Here is a 19695-nt window from a genome sequence, read left to right on the forward strand (position 1 = left end):
GGAAATCTTATGCATGTCTTGACGGACAGTTTCATTTTTTTTTTTTTTTTTTTTTAAATGGCAGATACTAGGGGTTTAACGATACCTTCAGGTCATGATTCGATACATATCACAATACTGAATGATATTATTGCGATACTCCAAGACATGCAGTAAAAGGTTAACAAAAAATATGCTCTTGATTAAAATGCTACATTTGGTACTACATTGGGGGCGAAAATGATTAGGCTTGGACTTGGTGCTGGTAACCCAGGACAAAAATATTCATAATTCTGAAGATGAAAATACAGACTTATTTTAGATGAATATGCTTGCACAGATGCCTGAGATAATGTAGAGTCCTCTGGTGTGTATTTTAAAGACACCTATTTATATTGAACGTTGCTTCCAGTGTCACATGCTTCAGTATATCAAAGGGTTAGTTCACCCAAATTCTGTCATCATTTACTTACCCCCATGTCGTTCCACACCCGTAAGACCTTCGTTCATTTTCGGAACACAAATTAAGATATTTTTGATGAAATCTGAGTTGTTGTTTTTTTTATCCTCCATAGAAAGCAACGAAATGACCATATTCAATGTCCAGAAAAGTAGTAAAAACATAAAATAGTCAATGTGACTACAGTGGTTCAACCTTAATGTTAAGAAATTTCATTTTTGGGTGAACTAACCCTTTAATGATAGAATTTTCATATTTGAAACAATCCCTTTAACCATGTTAACTGTCGTGTTACAGCTACCGACAGGCCCAAGCAACTGTTTTATTGGCGCTGCCAAAGCTGCATAAGCTCAAGATTCCTACCAAGCGACCTGAGGATTACTTTGCAGAGATGGCCAAGACCGATCAACACATGCAGAAGGTAAGAAAATGAGCACAGCAGTCAGTCTGTTGATTTGACATGATGAGTCTGTTGATTTCCCATTTTGTCCAGTGCACAATGGGAGTAGGAGAGCCAATAGTCTCCATCCCATAGGCAAGTGAACTAATCATATGTGAATATGTGCTACCATTTGGGGGTCAGTAAGATTTTATTTTTTATTTTTTTTAAAGAAATGAATACTTTTATTCAACAATGATGCATTAAATTGATCAAGATGCGCATGAATTTGTCCGCTCCGATGAGGCAGATTCATTTTTTTGTCCGATAAGAAAAAAACTCACGTGACTTTGCCTCAACAGGGGATGTGATTGGATAAGCAGACTAACCAACGGATCAGTTTCATTGCACAGCATCTCAAATGTTGTTTTAGTTCTGAAATGCTTGAGCCAAAGTCTGTCACCCAGAATGATTTGGTATAATGACCTCCCAGAAGCGTTTCACTTGATTGCATTCACAAACACCATGATTCTGTTTATTGTGTTTTGTCTGCGCTTTCTGAGACGCAAGTCATATATGATGTAGAAGAGCTACAGTGGCTTCTACGATTGCAGCAACTTCCTTTTTTTTAAATTTTTTTATTACAGATAGTTTGCACAAATTTCCCAGGAAGTGACCATTTTGTTCTCTTGAATGCAAGGGATGGAAAGGGGGCTTTATTCACAAGTGCGCTATATTCCAATTTCATCAAATCGGCCTATTAGAATGATTTCTGAAGGATCATGTGACACTGAAGACTGGAGAAATGATGCTGTAAATTCAGCTTTGCATTACAGTAATAAATGTCTTTTTAAATAGAAAAGTTATTTTAAATTGTAGTAATATTTCACAATATTTCTGTTTTTATCATATTTTCAATCAAATAAATGCAGCCTGGGTGAGCCGAAGAGACTTTTAAAGCATTAAACATTTTAAAAACATATTAAAAATCTTCCCCCAACCCCGCAACATTTGAGTTATAGTGTACAAGAAAACATGGGTAGATAAAAAATGGCAACGGGACAATTCAATTCAAATTCAATGTCAATTCAAAAACAAAATATTCCAGGTTTTTGTTTGTTTTTAACAGATTAGGAAAATGCTGCTGCTTAAGCAAACAGCGATGGAGAAGTCAGAAAAGGCCAAGAAGCTCAGAGAACAGAGGAAATATGGCAAAAAGGTCAGGTTTGAAACCGCTTCCAGATTCTCTCCAAATGATGTATTTAGGGTTTGTTATTTGATGCTTGACAGACATTTGTGTTAAATCTCTCGCTCTATAGGTTCAAACACAGGTGATTCAGAACAGGCAGAAACAGAAGAAAGCAATGCTGTCTGCTGTGAAGAAATATCAGAAAGGTACATTTTCATATGTGCACATCATCGGAGCAAAATGTTTTCACTTTATCACATATCGTCACAGAGCAAAGTTTTATCTTCCTTATACTCGTGGAGCAAATTTTCACTCAGTGTTTGTCTTTCAGGAATGACAGATAAACTTGAATTCCTGGAAGGAGATCAAGATCAGAGACCAAAAGGGTCGGCAGCAAAAAAGCAAATAAACAAAAAAGGGTATGCAATGAGTCTATATATTTGCTGTTTTTCAGTCAAATGCGGTTTGATGTTTCTCATATGCAACAGAAATGGCAGTTCTTATTAGTTGGGCAACGTGGTGGTGGCAACCAGTGTGACCTCTAACAAAATTTACTCACACCGGCAGGAAAAAAGGTCGCAAAATGCAACCATTTTGTCACAGTCTGGGGCCCTTAGTGCTGTCAAATCGATTAATTGCATCTATCATACAAGTTTGTAAATATAATTTATTTGATATGAAATGTTTGTCCTGCTGTCTTTAGTCCCAATGCTAAGAAGAAATACAAGGATCAGAGGTTTGGCTTTGGCGGCAAGAAGAAGGGCAGCAAATGGAACACCAAAGACAGCCATGATGACGTTTCAGGATTCAAGACCAAAATGGCTCATGGGAAAGGTGGGAAAAAAGGAGGCAAAGGAGGCAAGATGAATGTAAGTATTTTATTTATTTATTTTTTAAATCTTTTTTAAAGGCAAAAGGCCCATTCACATCAAGAACGATAACTATATTTGTGTCCACACCAACAAACAATAATGGCCTGTTTATTCTAAGCTGGAGCGCTGCGGTACGTCGTGAACGCGTTGAACGTTTTTGCTGTTCTTGTTGCATTTACGTTTACACTGAGTTAACCATGTTTTCGGCATGCTAAGTTTTGAGTGAATCTAGCTTTAGTGTAATTGATCTAATCTAACAGTGATTTTAGCTGTAGTCAATATAGTGGAATAAAAACAATACGTAGTCTCTTTCACTGCAACTTCAAAGGATGCAAGTCAATGTTGTTGAAACTAGCTCTGGATACCTAAGGTAATTTTGCTACACTGTTTGCTAGCCTGGCATAAGGATCTTATCTCCGTTAAAGGGATAGTTCACCCAAAAATGAAAATTTTCAAACTGAAAATTTGATGTTTATCTGCTTTTTTTGGGTGAACCATCCCTTTAATACTTATCACCATTTTTCCATATCCATTTTCTTTAAAATGTGATTAATTTCTCTGCAATGTCGCCTGCCATTTTAAATGTGCGAGCCCTTAAATTTGAATGAATTCTGAGTATTTTGTCATTCAGCAGCTGGAATTGTTCTGAAAGTGATTCCAACGATATTGTTCCTCTTTATCATTATAGCTGTGGTGTAGACTCTGCTATTCTTTTATATTTAGAACGATTTTTAGAACTATATCTTTATTGTTATCGTTTTTGGTGTGAATGGGCCTTAAGTCTGTTAATCTGTATACATTTGAAAATACAGTTTTGTCCACACTAGCATTTTCAAGCACTTTTTAGATGTTTCTTGTCCACACTGAAATGTCGGGAAATGCTAAAATCATCTTACTATGTAAGATAAAACATAATAGTTTTCTGAGACTATACCAAGAGATCAGGGGCCAGTTACATAAATTTTGGTTTAGCCATTGTTAAGACAGTGCCTTAAGATCTAGTATGACCCACTAGCAGCTAGTCAGGGGGCAGTCAGTCTTATTTTTCAATATCAATTTAGGCCAATGTACATTTTTATGTAACTGACTTGGTTATGAACAATCTTAAAAAAAAATGGTCTAACTTGTAAGACAAGTTTTAAAACCAAAGTATACTTCAGCCGTGCGCGTTCGTGCACCATCCGAATTACATAATTTTCGTCATCCGGAGGGCTCGCGGATGTTCACACACCTCGGACACGCAGATGGTTCGCGTGCAACAGCGCATGTGCAAGCAGGACAGAAGTGTCCATTAGGTGGCAATATGCACAGCTGTGAGCACAATGTAGCCGTCGAAGTAGAGTATGGAAAGAGTGATTCAAAAACAAGATGAGTAAACTTAGAAGCATATCCTTCTCCATCATTTTATATTCTTGTTCTTTTGGTGTGTCTTCTGAACTATGTTGCAATGGTGGATGCACTATTTTTCTTCAGCATCAAACCATCTTATAGATGTGTATGCGTCGTCAGATATGAGAAGAACCGCGGTGCAAGTGTTTGCCGAACCGAGTGTGCAGAACGGTACGGTACGGTTCGTTTTTTTTTTTTTTTTTTTTACCGAGAACCATTTCACCCCTAATGCCTAACCATACATCGTTTTCATAGTCCACACTGCAGTGTGAAAACTGCATTTTCAAATTTACGTCTTCAGCGTCCTTTTTCACAGGACAAAAATGGTCTCAGTGTGGATGGAAGACCAAAACAGAGAGAAAAAGATGCATTTTCAAATGTATCCAGATTAAGGCCCGATATACTCACGGCAAAGTTCCTTTTTGTTCCTTGTTTGTGGGTAAAACAAAGTTCGAAATACACAATGAAGCAAGATGTTGAAATACGTGTTGTTTCATCCAAAGTACAACTTTATTTTCTACTATAAAGCAGCTCTCCAGTGTGTTCATGTTTTTACTCATGGACATCTGACCCTGGGGAACAGAAGAAATGAAAAAAAGACTTCCATGTGAAAAAGGCGGAGCCTCCACGTGCATCTATCACCTATAATATCAATGGTGATACAAAGGTGTTTACCAGCCGTATCCGGAAAGTTAGCTTTGACAAGCTGTTAATAAACTTCGTTTTGTCCTGATTTTGTTCTAAATGGCGTCACATCGGTTTGTTCTTCGATTTTGCTCGAAGTATATTGGAGCCTTTAGTTTAGATGTAGCCTAATTACTATAGTTTTGTTGTAACATTTTTAAAGACTCACCCACATGTTTCCCTCTCTTTCTTTTTATATAGAAACGGCCAGGGAAGGAGGCCAGGAGAAAAATGAAGGCACGCAAATGAGCTGTATCTTCAGTAGCTCTCACTGAAATGGATTGTGCCATTAAAAAGACACTTTCTTTTTTTTTTTTCCTTTTTTTTTTTTTTTTCTCAATCTCCTCTATTTCTTTTTACTTGGGTGAAGTCGGGGCTCTGTTCTTTTTCCCCCCAACAAACACCTTTGTATTTTTCAAAAGACTTGATGTTGCCTGAAAGCAATTGTTTCAGTTTTTTTTTTTAAATATTTGTATTTAGCAGACTAATGTAAACACCACAAATAAAACCCTTCGGGATGGTGCTACTGCTTTTGGGAACCATTTATGATCACCATAACACCATCATTTTTAACATTATTTAATTTAAAAATGTATACCATAGATTTGCATGTATTTTGCCTTGTAATGTTTTTCTATGTAAAGAGACAAACAGTGACCATAAAACTAGTTTTCCCAAAATGTCTAGATCCAGCAAGCACAGTTCTGTACTAAATCAGTCAGCAAACCAAATCACTTTTCGCAGTAATGTTTGTATTCGCAATGGGAATAAACATACTGCTTTATCTGCTTGCATTCTGTACACAAATTTGAATTTGGCACACACTGGATCTGAGATTCACATTCAGCAATGCTCTGTGCCAGAGGAGCACATTAATATTCATGAGATTGTAATTAGTTTATCTGCCCACTGGTACTGGTTGTAGTATTCTGACAGTGTCGTTCCTGTGCCGTCTGGGTTCAGATAAGCAAATGAAGTGAGATGTTCATCCTGGGAATCTTAATGTCTCTCTTACAGAGTACAAACAGGATCTCTAAATTACACAGGGCAAAAAGCAATGGAAAATACTGATTTGAGAGTCAAGAGCTGCTTTGGTTGAGTTTCACAAAGTCAGAAAGACGATAAATCTTCAGAATGGATGAGTTTATTCATTAAACACACTTCCAGATTTAGGAAAAAAACATCCTGAACAACATTACTGTCTGAAAAAGCCTAAACAACAGGCCAGAAGAAAAAATATCAAGCATAACTGCTTTTAACATTCAACTGTCCATTCTAATCAGTTAGAATTAGAGCTGTCAAGTTTAAAAACTGTGCAAAAAAAAAAAAAAAAAAAAGACTGATACCATAATTGGTTGTAGTGTAAGAACAAATGTCAAACTCTTGTCTTTACTGGAACAAAGACAGCATTGGCTTCAGCTGTATCTTCTGAAAATCAGAAATACATAGTCACAGTAATGAACATGCAGCATAACTGCTATTGGAAAAGAAAATATGAGAAAACTTTTTGAAAAGGAAATATTGAATGTCTTTTATACAAATTATGTGGTATCAGTCTAGAAAAACTGAAGGTTTTGAATCCTTTCAGGTTGTGTTCCTTGAGGAAAGACTTTCAACGGGTACAACATCTGTTTCCTGGTTACCACAAACTTGAATTTCTGTATTGAGCAAGTAGAACAGACAACTGTATGAACAATATGGACAGCTAGAAGAAAGTTTTCACCTTTTTTCATCAATCTGGCACCAAAGAAATTCATTTCTCATAAAAAACTGACACCAACTGAATATATTAGAACATCTAACTGAATATTAGGAAGGTTAAACTGTGATTATGTCCGTAAATTTTTTAAAAACTTCAATAAAACATTTAATCATGTAAATAGAAATGTTATATACATTATATGTATGTATATAGCACTTAGTATGCCCTCCATAATTTTGAATATACTGCTCTGACCCTTCTTGGCACAGAGTTTGTGTATTAAATTACACAGTGGTGTGGGAATTTATGACAGCATTGAAAATTCCCTCACACCTTCAGCACTCATACATTACAATATAAGAGCTTTACTACCACTGAACTTTACTGTGGGAACCAGGCACTTCTCTGTACTCCTCCTCTAGCAACACCAGAACATTTTTAATGCTGTTAGATCCAAAATGATTGATTTGGTCTCATGAGACCAGAGTATTGATTCCCAGAATCTATATTTTGTAAATATGGGCTTTGGAAATGGCTAACTGACTTTATTGTGCTTTGGCTACAGTAGGAAGTTCCAGTGAGAACAACAACCATGCATGTAATTTCTGCAGGCTGCATCTTACTCTGTGAGATAAACAGTCACTCTTTTCATAGCTTTTGCTGGCTCTGAGACACTTGCTTGGTATTTCTCCTGCCCTTTGTCTAGCAAAAAAAAAATCCCTCATCACTAAATGAAAGCTTAAAATGAAGGCCTGATTATTTCAGGGGCCTCAACACAAGTCCATTGTTTTTGAATTTCTGTGTTACTTTTGCTATATTTTCACACTTAAAACAATGATTTGGTAATCCTCTTGTACCACTGTCCTCTTTTGTGCTAAGAAATAAGTCTCCTGACAGTTCTCTCCCAAGTACTTCCATTGTTGTCAGCATTAAAGGGGACCTATTATGCAAAATTCACTTTTGCATGGTGTTTGGATGTAAATGTGTGTTGGCAGTGTGTGTACACAACCACCCTATATAGTGATAAAAATCCACCCTCTCCTTTTTTTTAATCCCAATAAATTATAAGCAGTGTCTCAGAACAAGCTGTTTCCAGACCCCTGGCAGTGTGAGGTCACAAAAGCCACAGGCTCCGCCCACAGTGTTGACTGACACTTAAGTGTGAACATAGAACCGCCCTGAGCGCGTTGTTTACAACGAGTCCGCCATCGCTGCACTGACGAGAACGTCTCCCAAGCGTTTTAGGTGTTCTGTAGCTGGATGGATTAATCCACATAGCTCTCTTCATTTACTCCCTAAATCTGAGCCGCTGAAAACATTTAATCCAAGGTGGATTAACTTGGTTTTCCAGGAAAATGCTCCCTCAGTTCTGTCAAAATTTGTTTGTCTGCACGAATCATTTCACACCGGACTGCTTTGTGAATGAATATCAATACAAAGGGACAATACAAAACAGAAACTGTGCTTAAATGTGTTACTCAAGGATATACAAGTAAAAACTGTTCGTGATCCAGCTTACAGTCTCCAGAGTGATACTGGATACGGCAGTAATGAAGGTGAGGGCACTTTATTACAGTTCATCTGAGTTTATTTACAGGTATAAAGTTTATTAAGCACCACCGGAAAGGCATAAAGTCTTTATATATTTGTTTACTGTTAGTTGTAATGAGAGTTTCTGTGTAATTCGCAATGTTTGTTGGTGATAATACAAGGATAAGAGAGAGTTTATGGATAATATTTTAATGCACACTTGCAGTGTTTTATTAAGCTCTTACAGTGATTTTCTAGAGTGAAAACAGATGCTTCATATTTTGTGTGAAGTACAATAAACGTCATAAAACTCATCTGTATAGTTTTGGCTATCATTTGGACGGTACAACAGGCCTGTACTAATATAGTGGATTAAAAACAAGAAGACAATATAAGTTATAACCGTAATTTAACTAAACTATACCTGTTCTATCTCCATGCAGCATATATTCGCAGTTTCTTACATTATAGTGCGCCCTGACTGAATCCCGACAGGGAAGAATCAGCTCATGAAGCTCCGCCCTCTTAGGCCGAGCACAGCAGCTCATTTGCATTTAAAGGGACCACACTGAAACGGCTCGTTTTTGCTCAACCACTAAAAGTGGCAATTTTAACATGCTATAAAAAATGATCTGTGAGATATTTCGAGCTAAAACTTCACATACACACTCTGGGGGCACCAGAGACTTATTTTACATCTTGTAAAATGGGGCATAATAGGTCCCCTTTAAGTCTGAGAATGATTCAGTGGGCTATTTAACATTTTTAATTGTCAAGAAATTCCTTCTATTTAAATGTCTCTTTTTGGTTCAACATACTTAACTGTTGATCAAACATTGCCTTAAAGGATTAGTTCACTTTCTAATTAAAATTTCCTGATAATTTACTCACCCCCATGTCATCCAAGATGTTCATGTCTTTCTTTCTTCAGTCGAAAAGAAATTTAGGTTTTTGATGAAAACATTCCAGGATTTTTCTCCATATAGCGGACTTCAATGGAGCCCAAACGGTTGAAGGTCAAAATTACAGTTTCAGTGCAGCTTCAAAGCGTTCTACATGATCCCAGACGAGGAATAAGGGTCTTATTTAGAGAAACCATCGCTCATTTTCTAAAAAATAAAAAAATATTATATACGTTTTAACCATAAATGCTCATCTTGAACTAGCTCTCTTCTTCTTTTTCTCTATTTGAATTCCTGCAGTGTAGACACTGCTGAGTGTATTACTGCCCTCCACAGGTCAAAGTTTGAACTAATTGTTATATACTTGCACTAGAATATTGTGTATGACAATTTAGTTCAAACTTTGACCTGAGGAGGGCAGTAATACATTTAGCAGTGTCTACACTGCTGGAATTCTAATAGAGAAGAAGAAGAGAGCTAGTTCAACCCTGCATCCCAATATCCATACTATCATCCTAAATAGTATGTGAGATTAAAATAAGTGTGTCCCAAAGCATAGTATGTTGAAAAGAGTATGCCAAAAGTCCCCGGATGGTCTACTATTTCCGGTAGGTTTTTGAAGTGTGGATCCGTGCACACTATAAAGGCTAATATTGCCCACAACCCATTGCGCGTTGGACGAGGATTCAGTTCAGAACTACAAACACGAGTACAAAGTGTTAAAAAACTACAAAACATGGCGGATATGTGCGATATCGACGCTGATAGGTTTGAGTGACTAATAATCAGTTCAGCCTGATAGAAAATATTTATTTAATGTTATCTGTGTTATTTTTCATCTGCAAATACCAATGTGGACTTTTATAAAGATCCGATTGGCCATTAACTTTTAAATGCATCATTATGCATTAATATGAGGAGAGTTCTCCACATGAAAGACCCGCGACTGCAGATCAATGTGCTGCATTTCTCTCCAATACGGTAGGAAATTAACTAAATGAAATGTGGAAGATGTAAGATGATTGACAGGACAGTTTACGGTGACAGAATGCGACAGAGAGAAAAGACGCAATTGTATGACGTGATAGTATGTCCCAAAGCTTGTCATCTCTTTTCCTACACACTCAAAAGTAAGTACTTTTTGTTCACAGAAAGAGTACATACTTTTAGGGTGTAGTATAAGTAGGCGAATTGGGACGCAGCACATGATGAGCATTTATGGTTAAAACATATAAAATTATAATTTTTTTTTAGGAAATGAGAAATGGTTTCTCTAGGTAAGACCCTTATTTCTCATCTGGGATCATGTAAACTGTAATTTTGACCTTCAACCGTTTGGGCTCCATTGAAGTCCACTATATGGAGAAAAATCCTGGAATGTTTTCATCAAAAACCTTAATTTTTTTTCGACTGAAGAAAGAAAGACATGAACATCTTGGATGACATGGGGGTGAGTAAATTATCAGGAAATATTAATTAGAAAGTGAACTAATCCTTTAAACTTACACCAGAAATTTTTTATTTCTTTTTATTTAGTAACTTTTATGAGGGTGTACTCATTTTTGCTACAAAAAATTTAACATTTTATCACCTATATATATATATATATATATATATATATATATATATATATATATATATATATATATATATATATATATATATATATATATATATATATATATATATATATATATATATATATATGATTAGATGATCATTATAATTTATCAAAAAGTTTAAGTAATTTCAAATCATTATAATGTATCTACCAAGACACTGAAATACAGTAGAACGCTGAACAATCATTTCAGGTTTTGCTAGGTATCAAGTACTGTTATTTTATCAAAATAATTTATCATATTTTAGCTACTGAACATTTAAAAATCACTGATTATGAGTGATATTTAAGTTCACTGTAATACACGCAGCCAACAACAGGTCATACATTGATGTGAAAAAAACATTATTTTAAATAGGCCATAGGATGCTATTTTAAAAGTTATTAGATTAGATTGACATGCTTTAATGTTCAAAAACCACATTATTTTTCACATACTGTACATTCCAGCACCTCTAATCCCAGTCTGTCTGAAACGCTCTGATTGTGTTCAAGTTTCTATAAAGCTCCTTCGGAAAAGCCCAGAATGCTCTGATTGGCCAGCTGACCTAGTGCATTGTGATTGGCCAAAGACCTCAAGCATGTGCTGGAAATGTAACTGCCCTTATAATAGTGAATTTCTGTTTCCAAGTTTAGTTTCCAAGGTTTCTAAAGCCTTGATTTCATTTGTTTTCAGAAGGCCAAACAAAGGGGTTTTGCTTTCACATCCAAACAAACAGCGTCTCCATGATATGACAACAACACTTTAATTCACTGAAGCCTCATCTTCTCTCTTTGCATATGCCTTTGCGCGGGCATTATGCTAATATTTCACAATGTGAAACATGGTTCATTTTGGTTTGCGGAAGTAATATCTGGACTTTGATCAAGGAGGTTTGGGCAGGTCTGGATCAGTGTTCTCTGTACATTACAGTGGGACACTATGAGCTTTGTAGATGCATGCACAAACATTACACACTAACGCATCATATAGCCTCTTTAAGTGGGAGTGTTTTTCCTTACACCTAGATTATCAGAATAATCAACAAGAGTAATAAATGTTTTTTTCTTTAATACCTGGGACACTTGCAGCTTGAGGAGGAACCTCGGATCTTTCTTGCTCTCCGTTCATATTACACTGTGAATGGTGGAAACGTTCATCTCTCAGCCCTGGATATGGGGGGTATGGACTACACTGCGGAAAATGGATCTCCAGAAAACACAAGAACAGGACATACAGACTTAGTGTATATACACCAGCAGGGTTTTGGTGAGAAAATCTGGAACTGACCTAAACTTTAAAGGAAAGTTCATAAACGTGATCTTCCTCTTTCCTCTTTAAAGGTTAGTTCACCCAAAAATGAAATTTCTATCATTAATTACTCACCCTCATGTCGTTCTACACCCGTTAGACCTTTGTTCATCTTCAGAACACAAATTAAGTATTTTTACTTACAGAACACAAACAAAATATTTTTTTATGAAATCCAAGGTTTTTTATCTCCTAAAGAAAGCAATTACCACATTCAAGGTACAGAGAAGTAGTAAAGACGTTGTTAAAATAGTCAACAGTGGTTCTACCTTAATGTTATGAAGTGATGAGAATACTTTTTGTGTACAAAAACAAAACAAAAATGACTATTAAACATTTTTTCCTCTTCCCTGTCAGTCTGCTTCTTATGGGAGATAAAAAACCTCTTGGATTTCATCAAAAATATCTTAATTTGTGTTCCGAAGATGAATGAAGGTCTAATGGGGTGTGGAACGACATGAGGGTGAGTAATTAATGACAGAAATGTCATTTTTGGGTGAACTAACCATTTAAGGCACATTCACACCAAGAACAATAACCACATTATATAACTATAATATATCGTTATGTTTATTCTAAATGTGTGCACCAATTTTGTCGTCTGCCACTTCTGATTCTGATTGGCTGTCAATGTTTTTATCATTCATTGGCTGGGAAAAAAAAGTTCTGAAAGTGATTCCAACAATATGGTTCTTCCGTGCCGTTTTTGTTATAGCTGTGGTGTGGACTCTGCTATTCTTTACTTTATCAAACTACAATTACTTTTCTATTGATTACATGTTATTCTCACAATGGCAGCAAATTATTCATAATTCATTGATTCTACTTCTTTTAAATGTTCCTCTTTTTTTATAAGTCTACTGCTAATAAGGTCAGAAGGTTTTCCAGGTTTGTGGAATTGCACACACAGACCAGCCACTAGTCATGTGACTATCACTGAAAACTGAGAGCCACACAGCATTTGATCACTGGATTTATAGAAATCATTTCACTTTTAAAAAGTGTTTTCTCAACATTGCAACATTGCATGTCTAATCACCCCCTGACGAACACGTTAAATTATTATTTGTATTATCACTCAGTGAGCCACTTAATCATGTATTACCGTCTCTTGGCTTTTGTCTTCCAAACACTGTATGTACAAATTCACATCATCAATATTTAATGCACTTCATGCATTTTCTTTCCCTTTGTATTTTATATCAATATGGTTCAAGATTATCCTATTCAAATCAATGTAATAAACGAGTTAGGTCAAAAGTAAACTAAAAGTAGTCAGAATACATTATCTAAAATGAGTAATCTATATTACATTACTAACTACCCATCGCTGGCTACAATACTGTCAGCTGTAGCCTGATGCTGCAGAACTGCCATCTGTGCAAATAAAGTGAATAGAAAAAAGGACATCAAAGAAGTTAAACTAGCTTTGGGTTTTCAGGCTTTTTTTAAACCTCTCACACAGTCGACTGCAGAAGATAAAGAGAACAGGAAATAGACATAATTACTCTTTTTTTCCCTTGTTTTTCTTAAAAGTGAGAGCAGCCCAAAGAATTATTGTGACAGTGTGAAGTCCCTTGATCAGAAGTTTGGGTGAGGAGATTAAAAAGTGTAAAAAAGTGTAACAATGAAAAAGAGCAAATGAATAATCACACTACCATTCAAAGGTTTGTGGACGGTAATGTTCTTGAAAGAAGTCTCATCAATGCTGTATTTATTTGATCAAAAATACAGTCAAAACAGTAATATTGTGGAATATTTACATTTTAATATACAGTACAGTCCAAAAGTTTGGAACCACTAAGATTTTTAATGTTTTTAAAAGAAGTTTCGTCTGCTCACCAAGGCTACATTTATTTAATTAAAAATACAGTAAAAACAGTAATATTGTGAAATATTATTACAATTTAAAATAACTGTTTTCTATTGGAATATATTTCACAAAGTAATTTATTCCTGTGATGGCAAAGCTGAATTTTCAGCATCATTACTCCAGTCTTCAGTGTCACATGATCCTTCAGAAATCATTCTAATATGCTGATCTGCTGCTCAAGAAACATTTAATGTGTACAATTGTACAAAATATTTGTGTACAATATTTTTTTTCAGGATTATTTGATGAATAGAAAGTTCAAAAGAACAGTTTTATCTGAAATCTAATCTTTTGTAACATTATAAATGTCTTTACTGCCACTTTTGATTGATTTAATGCATCCTTGCTGAATAAAAGTATTCATTTCTTTAATTTCTTTTCAAAAAAAATTAAAATTAAAATTCTTACTGACCCCAAACTTTTGAACGGTAGTGTATAATGCTACAGAAGCTTTGTATTTCAGATAAATGCTGTTCTTTTGAACTTTCTATTCATCAAGGAATCCTGAAAAAAAAGTACACAACTGTTTTCAACATTGAAAATAATCATAAATGTTTATTGAGCATCAAATCAGCATATTAGAATGATTTCTGAAGGATCATGTGACACTGAAGACTGGAGTAACGATGCTGAAAATTCAGCTTTGCATCACAGGAATAAATTACTTTGTCAAATATATTCAAATAGAAAACAGTTATTTTAAATTGTAATAATATTTCACAATATTACTGTTTTTTACTGTATTTTTAATTAAATAAATGTAGCCTTGGTGAGCAGACGAAACTTCTTTTAAAAACATTAAAAATCTTAGTGGTTCCAAACTTTTGGACTGTACTGTATTTAAAATGTAATTTATTGCTGTGATCAAAGCTAAACTTTCACTGTAATATGATTATTTGATGCTCAAGAAACATGTCTTATTATCAGTGTTGAAAACAGTTGTGCTGATGATGCAATTTTTCAGGATTCTTTGATGGAATGTTCAAAAGAACTGCAAGAAATCTTTTGTAACATTATTAATGTCTTTACTGTCACTTTTGATCATTTTAATGCATCCTTGAGGAATAAAAGTATTCATTTCTTTAAAAAATCTTCCTGACCCTAAACTTTTGAATGGTAGCATATGTATCAGAAAACTTGAGTCACATCTCAAACTCTCACATTATGACTACGATGCACAATGTTGCCTCTGTTTGTAGGCATTTTTATGAGTGCCACTGCAGAACAACCATGCCCGTGGAACATACTTGCCATTCCCGAGTCTCCGGTGGATGAGACAGCGCTCCTGGTGGCAAGGGAACAAATCCAACATGCTCCCTGAAGGCTCCTGGCGCAGGTGGTCTCAGGCTCACCAGCACCGCCGGGAACATGTATCTGTCCGGGTAATGCGGGTGCAAGGGAAGAGGGATTGCGAACATCTCTGCAGGATACATTTGCCCTGGGATTGCCTCTGTAATTATGTACTCTCCAGGAAAAGGTGGTGAATCTGTGGATATACGAGTATTATACAATATTTGGTAACACTTTATAATATTTTTAACATTAACACACATTATTCAATACTTTTGTGTATTCATTACACTGTAAAAATGTTTTGGGATGTAACAAAAAATTGTTAATTTTAACTAACTTTATGCAAATGAAAAAAATTAAGTGGATGAGACTATGCAGCCAATCGCCTTTTTGATAGACGACCGGAAGTCCAGCCTTAAAACTAAAAGAGCGAATAATCTTTTTCATAGAGACTATGATTGCCCCCCCCCCCCCCCCCAACATACTCGTTTTTTTGTGATAGCACACAAAATGTAAAAAATATATCAACACTAAATTAGTTACATACACAAATTTTTTTTTTTTATTTAGCACTGCAACAAAAATGTATTATTATGAGATATTTATATAGTCCACAATATATAATATCTGCCTTTACACAAATTAAGCAGTTCAAAAGTTTACATAAACTTAATTTATTCTCAGTACTGTGTATCATTAACTTACGACTGTTTTTATAATTTTCTTTATGATTAGGCCCATGTTTGGGACTCTTCTCTTACGGTGAAAACATTTACTGGTACTCCAGAAGCAAACAATGCATTAAAATTCAGGGGGTATAAACATTTGCACAGGATGGTTGGGGGGTAAATTGTTTTTATTATTATGTCTTGTGGTTTTTATTTTTTTATATAGCCAAAATAACTGAGCACAACTCTATAGAAATGAACCAAAAATATAGGGGGGAAAGAAGGAAAAGGAAAGAATCATGCAACCAGGACTTCTAATGGTTTAAATTTCTTCAATGAATCAAGTTGTCTTCTTCCACTTTTAAATTTTACCATTCTTAAAGATTTAGAGTAAATCCAAAATTCTTACTGAAAAACAGAAAACAATGGCTTTGTTTTAAGGAACTTACAGTAAATGAATATAACATGAATATAACATTTTCCCAAAATGAAAATATTGTTCAGTAGAAATTGAATGTGTACATCTTCCATTATTATACCAAAACTTATGTCATTTTAGAAAATTAAGAAACCAAATTAATTGTAATTTTAAGCCATTCTGGCCTATCTCTGGCGGCCTTAAAAAAAAAAAAAAAAAAATCTCTGGCGTCCATATATATATATATTTTTTTTACTACAGTCTATGTAATTAAATCATCGAAATGTGAAATTTAATGGTTAAACTTTACAATAAGGTCTCATTTAATAGCATTAGTTAATGTATTAACTATCATGAACTAACAATGAGTAAGTTAGTCTTACCTTACTCATATTACAGTGGCCTGTTTATTAATCTTTGTAAATGTTAGTTAATAAAAAAATAAAAAAATGATGAAATTAACATTAAATTGAGATGAATAAATGCTGTCATTTAGTAGTTAATGTTAACTAATAAAAGTTTGTAAAGTGTTTCACACTGGAACTTTTAAAATGATAATTAAGGCTTTTCTTTAAGATATTTAAGACTTTTCTAGCCTTAAATTTGACCAAAACTGAATTTATAAGACATTAATGACTTATGCGAACCCTAGTTAAAGTTACAAAAAGTCATTTTTTAAAGTAAAAAAGTGTCTATTTATTTATTTTCAATAACACTATAAAGTGCATTTGCGATGCTTGAACATATTTTGTGCGTAGTTCATTACCTTTTGATTCCTTTTATTTTTATTAACATTAGCCTGATTTTCTATATTCTTTGCATATGGGATGTAAAGCGATCCCTTTTTAATTATGGAAACGTTAGTTATATATTTTTCCCCCTAATTATTTAGATGTATTATATAATATTTTACTTGTAAAATAACAGTAACATATTTTAGAAACAAGCTGTAATGGTTAAATTATATAAATGATAGCCTGGTGGTTAGACAACTTAAACAAAAAGTTTGTAACTGTTAGTTAACATAAAAGGATTACTAATTAGAAATTAAGTTTTTAAAAACAGTTGTATTTAATGACAAGAAAGCACAAACCTCCATGAACGCCGCCCGGAGCGCTCGGTCCCGCCGGTGTCTTCAGATCACAATAAACCGCGCCCGAGCTAACGGAACCGCGCGTGCCTGCGGGTGCGTGGAGGTCAATGTACGTTTTATCGCATGTGCCTTCTCGACTAACGGGCGCTTTAATAGCACTCTCCTTTCTTGCGCTGACGGCTGTTTTGCCATTTGCTCCGTTAGTTGAAGAATTATTAGCCGTAGAGACCGTTTTTCTGTCAGATAGAGCAGTCTGCTCGGTACGATCGGCACCCGGTGTCTCGTTTCCCTGAACAGATTTGATCCGTCTTTGAGAGGCCAGGATTTTCGTCCTCTCGTTGATGAGAGAACACTTCCAACACAAGCATTGCCTAAACTGACATTTTCCCGAATGACCTTTTAACTGGACGACGAAGCCATGGTTCCGACATCTGGCACATTTCGGGCTGCGCGCGGATTTTTCTGCCGTTATTCGATCATTTGGTGCCGCTGCTGGATTATTTGCCATCGCCAAAGACATGAATACCAGCATAAATAAAACGGCTATTTAATGTGTCACTTTTGAATAAATTTCGTTTGCAAGGGTGTGTCCTCCAAAACAAAAAAAAAGAAAAGAAAGAAAGCACGTGATGCTAAGTGCCGTGAGACTTTCAGTGTCTGGAAATGGCAGACGGTGGAATTCCCCTTTCAACCAGGTGCAACAATTCTGACTGGTCATTTTTACCCCTACAAAGCACATTTATGACAAACTGACAGAATTTTAATCTTTTAATTTAATATTTAAAAAAAATATATGATTGATGTGGATTACAATTGGGCATGTTACCTAATATTTAGAAATATCTGACCTAAATGGTAGACAAAACCATAAATGATAAAAAATGATTAATTAATGAAGAAGCTCAAGTATAAGCTTAAAACCTTAAAAAAAAAAAAAATAGGATAAATACTTTTGTTCAGATGTCATCTGTAAATTAGAATTCTGATATCTAAATGATATTGTTGACATTTTTAATTGCTTACAGGTCCTATATCATGTCTAATTTTCACAACACATATTTTCCAGACATTTTTCTCACCAGTTTTTTGTTGTTGTTGTTGTTGTCACAGCTTTAAAAAGGTAACAAAATCAAGTCTTTTGGTTTCAGTTTGGCTTTTGGGTTTAGTTCACACAATGCAGAGCATCTAATCATTCATTGTTCATCATTAAATGTCACATGGAAATGTATTGCCCACGACAGTGGAATTATTTGAATGCGTATGTGTGTGGATATTCTGATTTAGGTGCAGTTAGGTAAAAAAAAATTTAAAGCATCTGCTCAAACTTTTTTTTTTTTTTTAAACTTGTTCAATACGTATTCTTTCAGTGGCATTTGTGTGTGCGTGTGCCTAAAGTGGACTGGCAGCCACCTGCTGGCAGTTTACATGATCTGGGTACATGCCAAGTTCATGACAATAGGGTCTTTGCCCCTGTAAATGTGTCCCTTTGAATACTTTGTTGTGGTTGGCTACATACATAGTTAAGCAGTCGGGGGAGGGGTTCGGCCCCATCTTACTGCTATTAAAATGACTGATTATCCTGTCAGGATCGCTCTGGCCTAGTTTTGACTGACAGAATTGTTCATGTTGGCACAGTGCCACAGATGCAGTCTATATTACTGTAACTCTTTTACAAGGTCACCTAACCCCATTATCCTAATAAGGGTTATAATTAATGCAATTTAAAAACTGATCATACTTTTTCTGCCTTTCTTCCTTTCTGTATATTGCTACAGGGTGAGTCGTTTCTTAGGATATGCACGTGAACATATACCGGAGGGGTGGTGCTAGGTTTCAGGAGATTTAGGCTAAGGGGGCGTTTACATGACACCGTTTTCAACTAAAAACTTTTTATGCGTTTTGGCCGTTCATTTACAGGACAGTGAGGTTTTGGGGGCATTAAAATGCAAACATTTGAAAAGAGGTTTCAAAGTTTTGAAAAATAAGATACCGCTCCCGTCTCTGTGTAAACTACAAAAACACGAATTTGTGAAAACGGTGAAGTCATGCGCACTCCTTGTTCAGTCTACTGGCACGTAGTGTTTCTTTACAAAGTGACATCGCCAACTACTGGCCTGGTATTCATATTACTGCGTTTTTAGTCATTTTCATGGATCTGTGTGAACGGGGATCATTTTGACAAAGTTGTCGTCTGTATCCCAGTACATCTGTAAGATGTCTGCTAAAGGTCTGGAGATCTGGAAAACATCTGCTGTATAAATATATCCGTTGAACATCTTAGGCTCCATTTACGCTAACGCATAAGTTTTGCTACGTTACGTCTGTCATATACACTACACCGATGTTTTAGAA

At 35.3% G+C, this 19695-nt stretch overlaps 2 protein-coding genes across 4 annotated transcripts in view; one reads left to right on the forward strand and one right to left on the reverse strand.

The window, feature by feature from the left end:
- ebna1bp2 (EBNA1 binding protein 2) overlaps positions 1-5746 on the forward strand; it is a 9839-nt gene extending 4093 nt beyond the window's left edge. Inside the window, exons 4-9 of the mRNA XM_048163085.1 lie at positions 737-860; positions 1948-2037; positions 2138-2213; positions 2339-2426; positions 2711-2876; positions 5154-5746. Of these exons, the coding sequence (XP_048019042.1) occupies positions 737-860; positions 1948-2037; positions 2138-2213; positions 2339-2426; positions 2711-2876; positions 5154-5201 (592 nt within the window). The 3' untranslated portion in view covers positions 5202-5746. The remainder of the gene's footprint in view (positions 1-736; positions 861-1947; positions 2038-2137; positions 2214-2338; positions 2427-2710; positions 2877-5153) is intronic.
- A 334-nt stretch (positions 5747-6080) lies between these two features.
- LOC125250483 (doublesex- and mab-3-related transcription factor B1-like) lies at positions 6081-18025 on the reverse strand. Of its 3 annotated transcripts, none has more exons than XM_048163084.1 (4): positions 17344-18025; positions 15119-15357; positions 11764-11899; positions 6081-6380 (listed from the first exon to the last, which is right to left on the reverse strand). In XM_048163084.1, the coding sequence occupies exons 1-4, from the start codon at positions 17873-17875 to the stop codon at positions 6328-6330; spliced, it is 960 nt and encodes a 319-aa protein (XP_048019041.1). In that variant the 5' UTR covers positions 17876-18025; the 3' UTR covers positions 6081-6327. The 3 variants fall into 3 exon arrangements, with proteins under 3 accessions (XP_048019041.1, XP_048019039.1, XP_048019040.1); XM_048163082.1 differs by lacking the exon at positions 6081-6380 and adding an exon at positions 6475-6610 and having other exon boundaries at positions 17344-18020; XM_048163083.1 differs by lacking the exon at positions 6081-6380 and adding an exon at positions 6475-6610 and having other exon boundaries at positions 11764-11896; positions 17344-18018.
- Between the last annotated feature and the right edge of the window lie 1670 nt (positions 18026-19695).

The sequence above is a fragment of the Megalobrama amblycephala genome, linkage group LG17 (assembly GCF_018812025.1).
Source record: "Megalobrama amblycephala isolate DHTTF-2021 linkage group LG17, ASM1881202v1, whole genome shotgun sequence".
NCBI lineage: Eukaryota > Metazoa > Chordata > Actinopteri > Cypriniformes > Xenocyprididae > Megalobrama > Megalobrama amblycephala.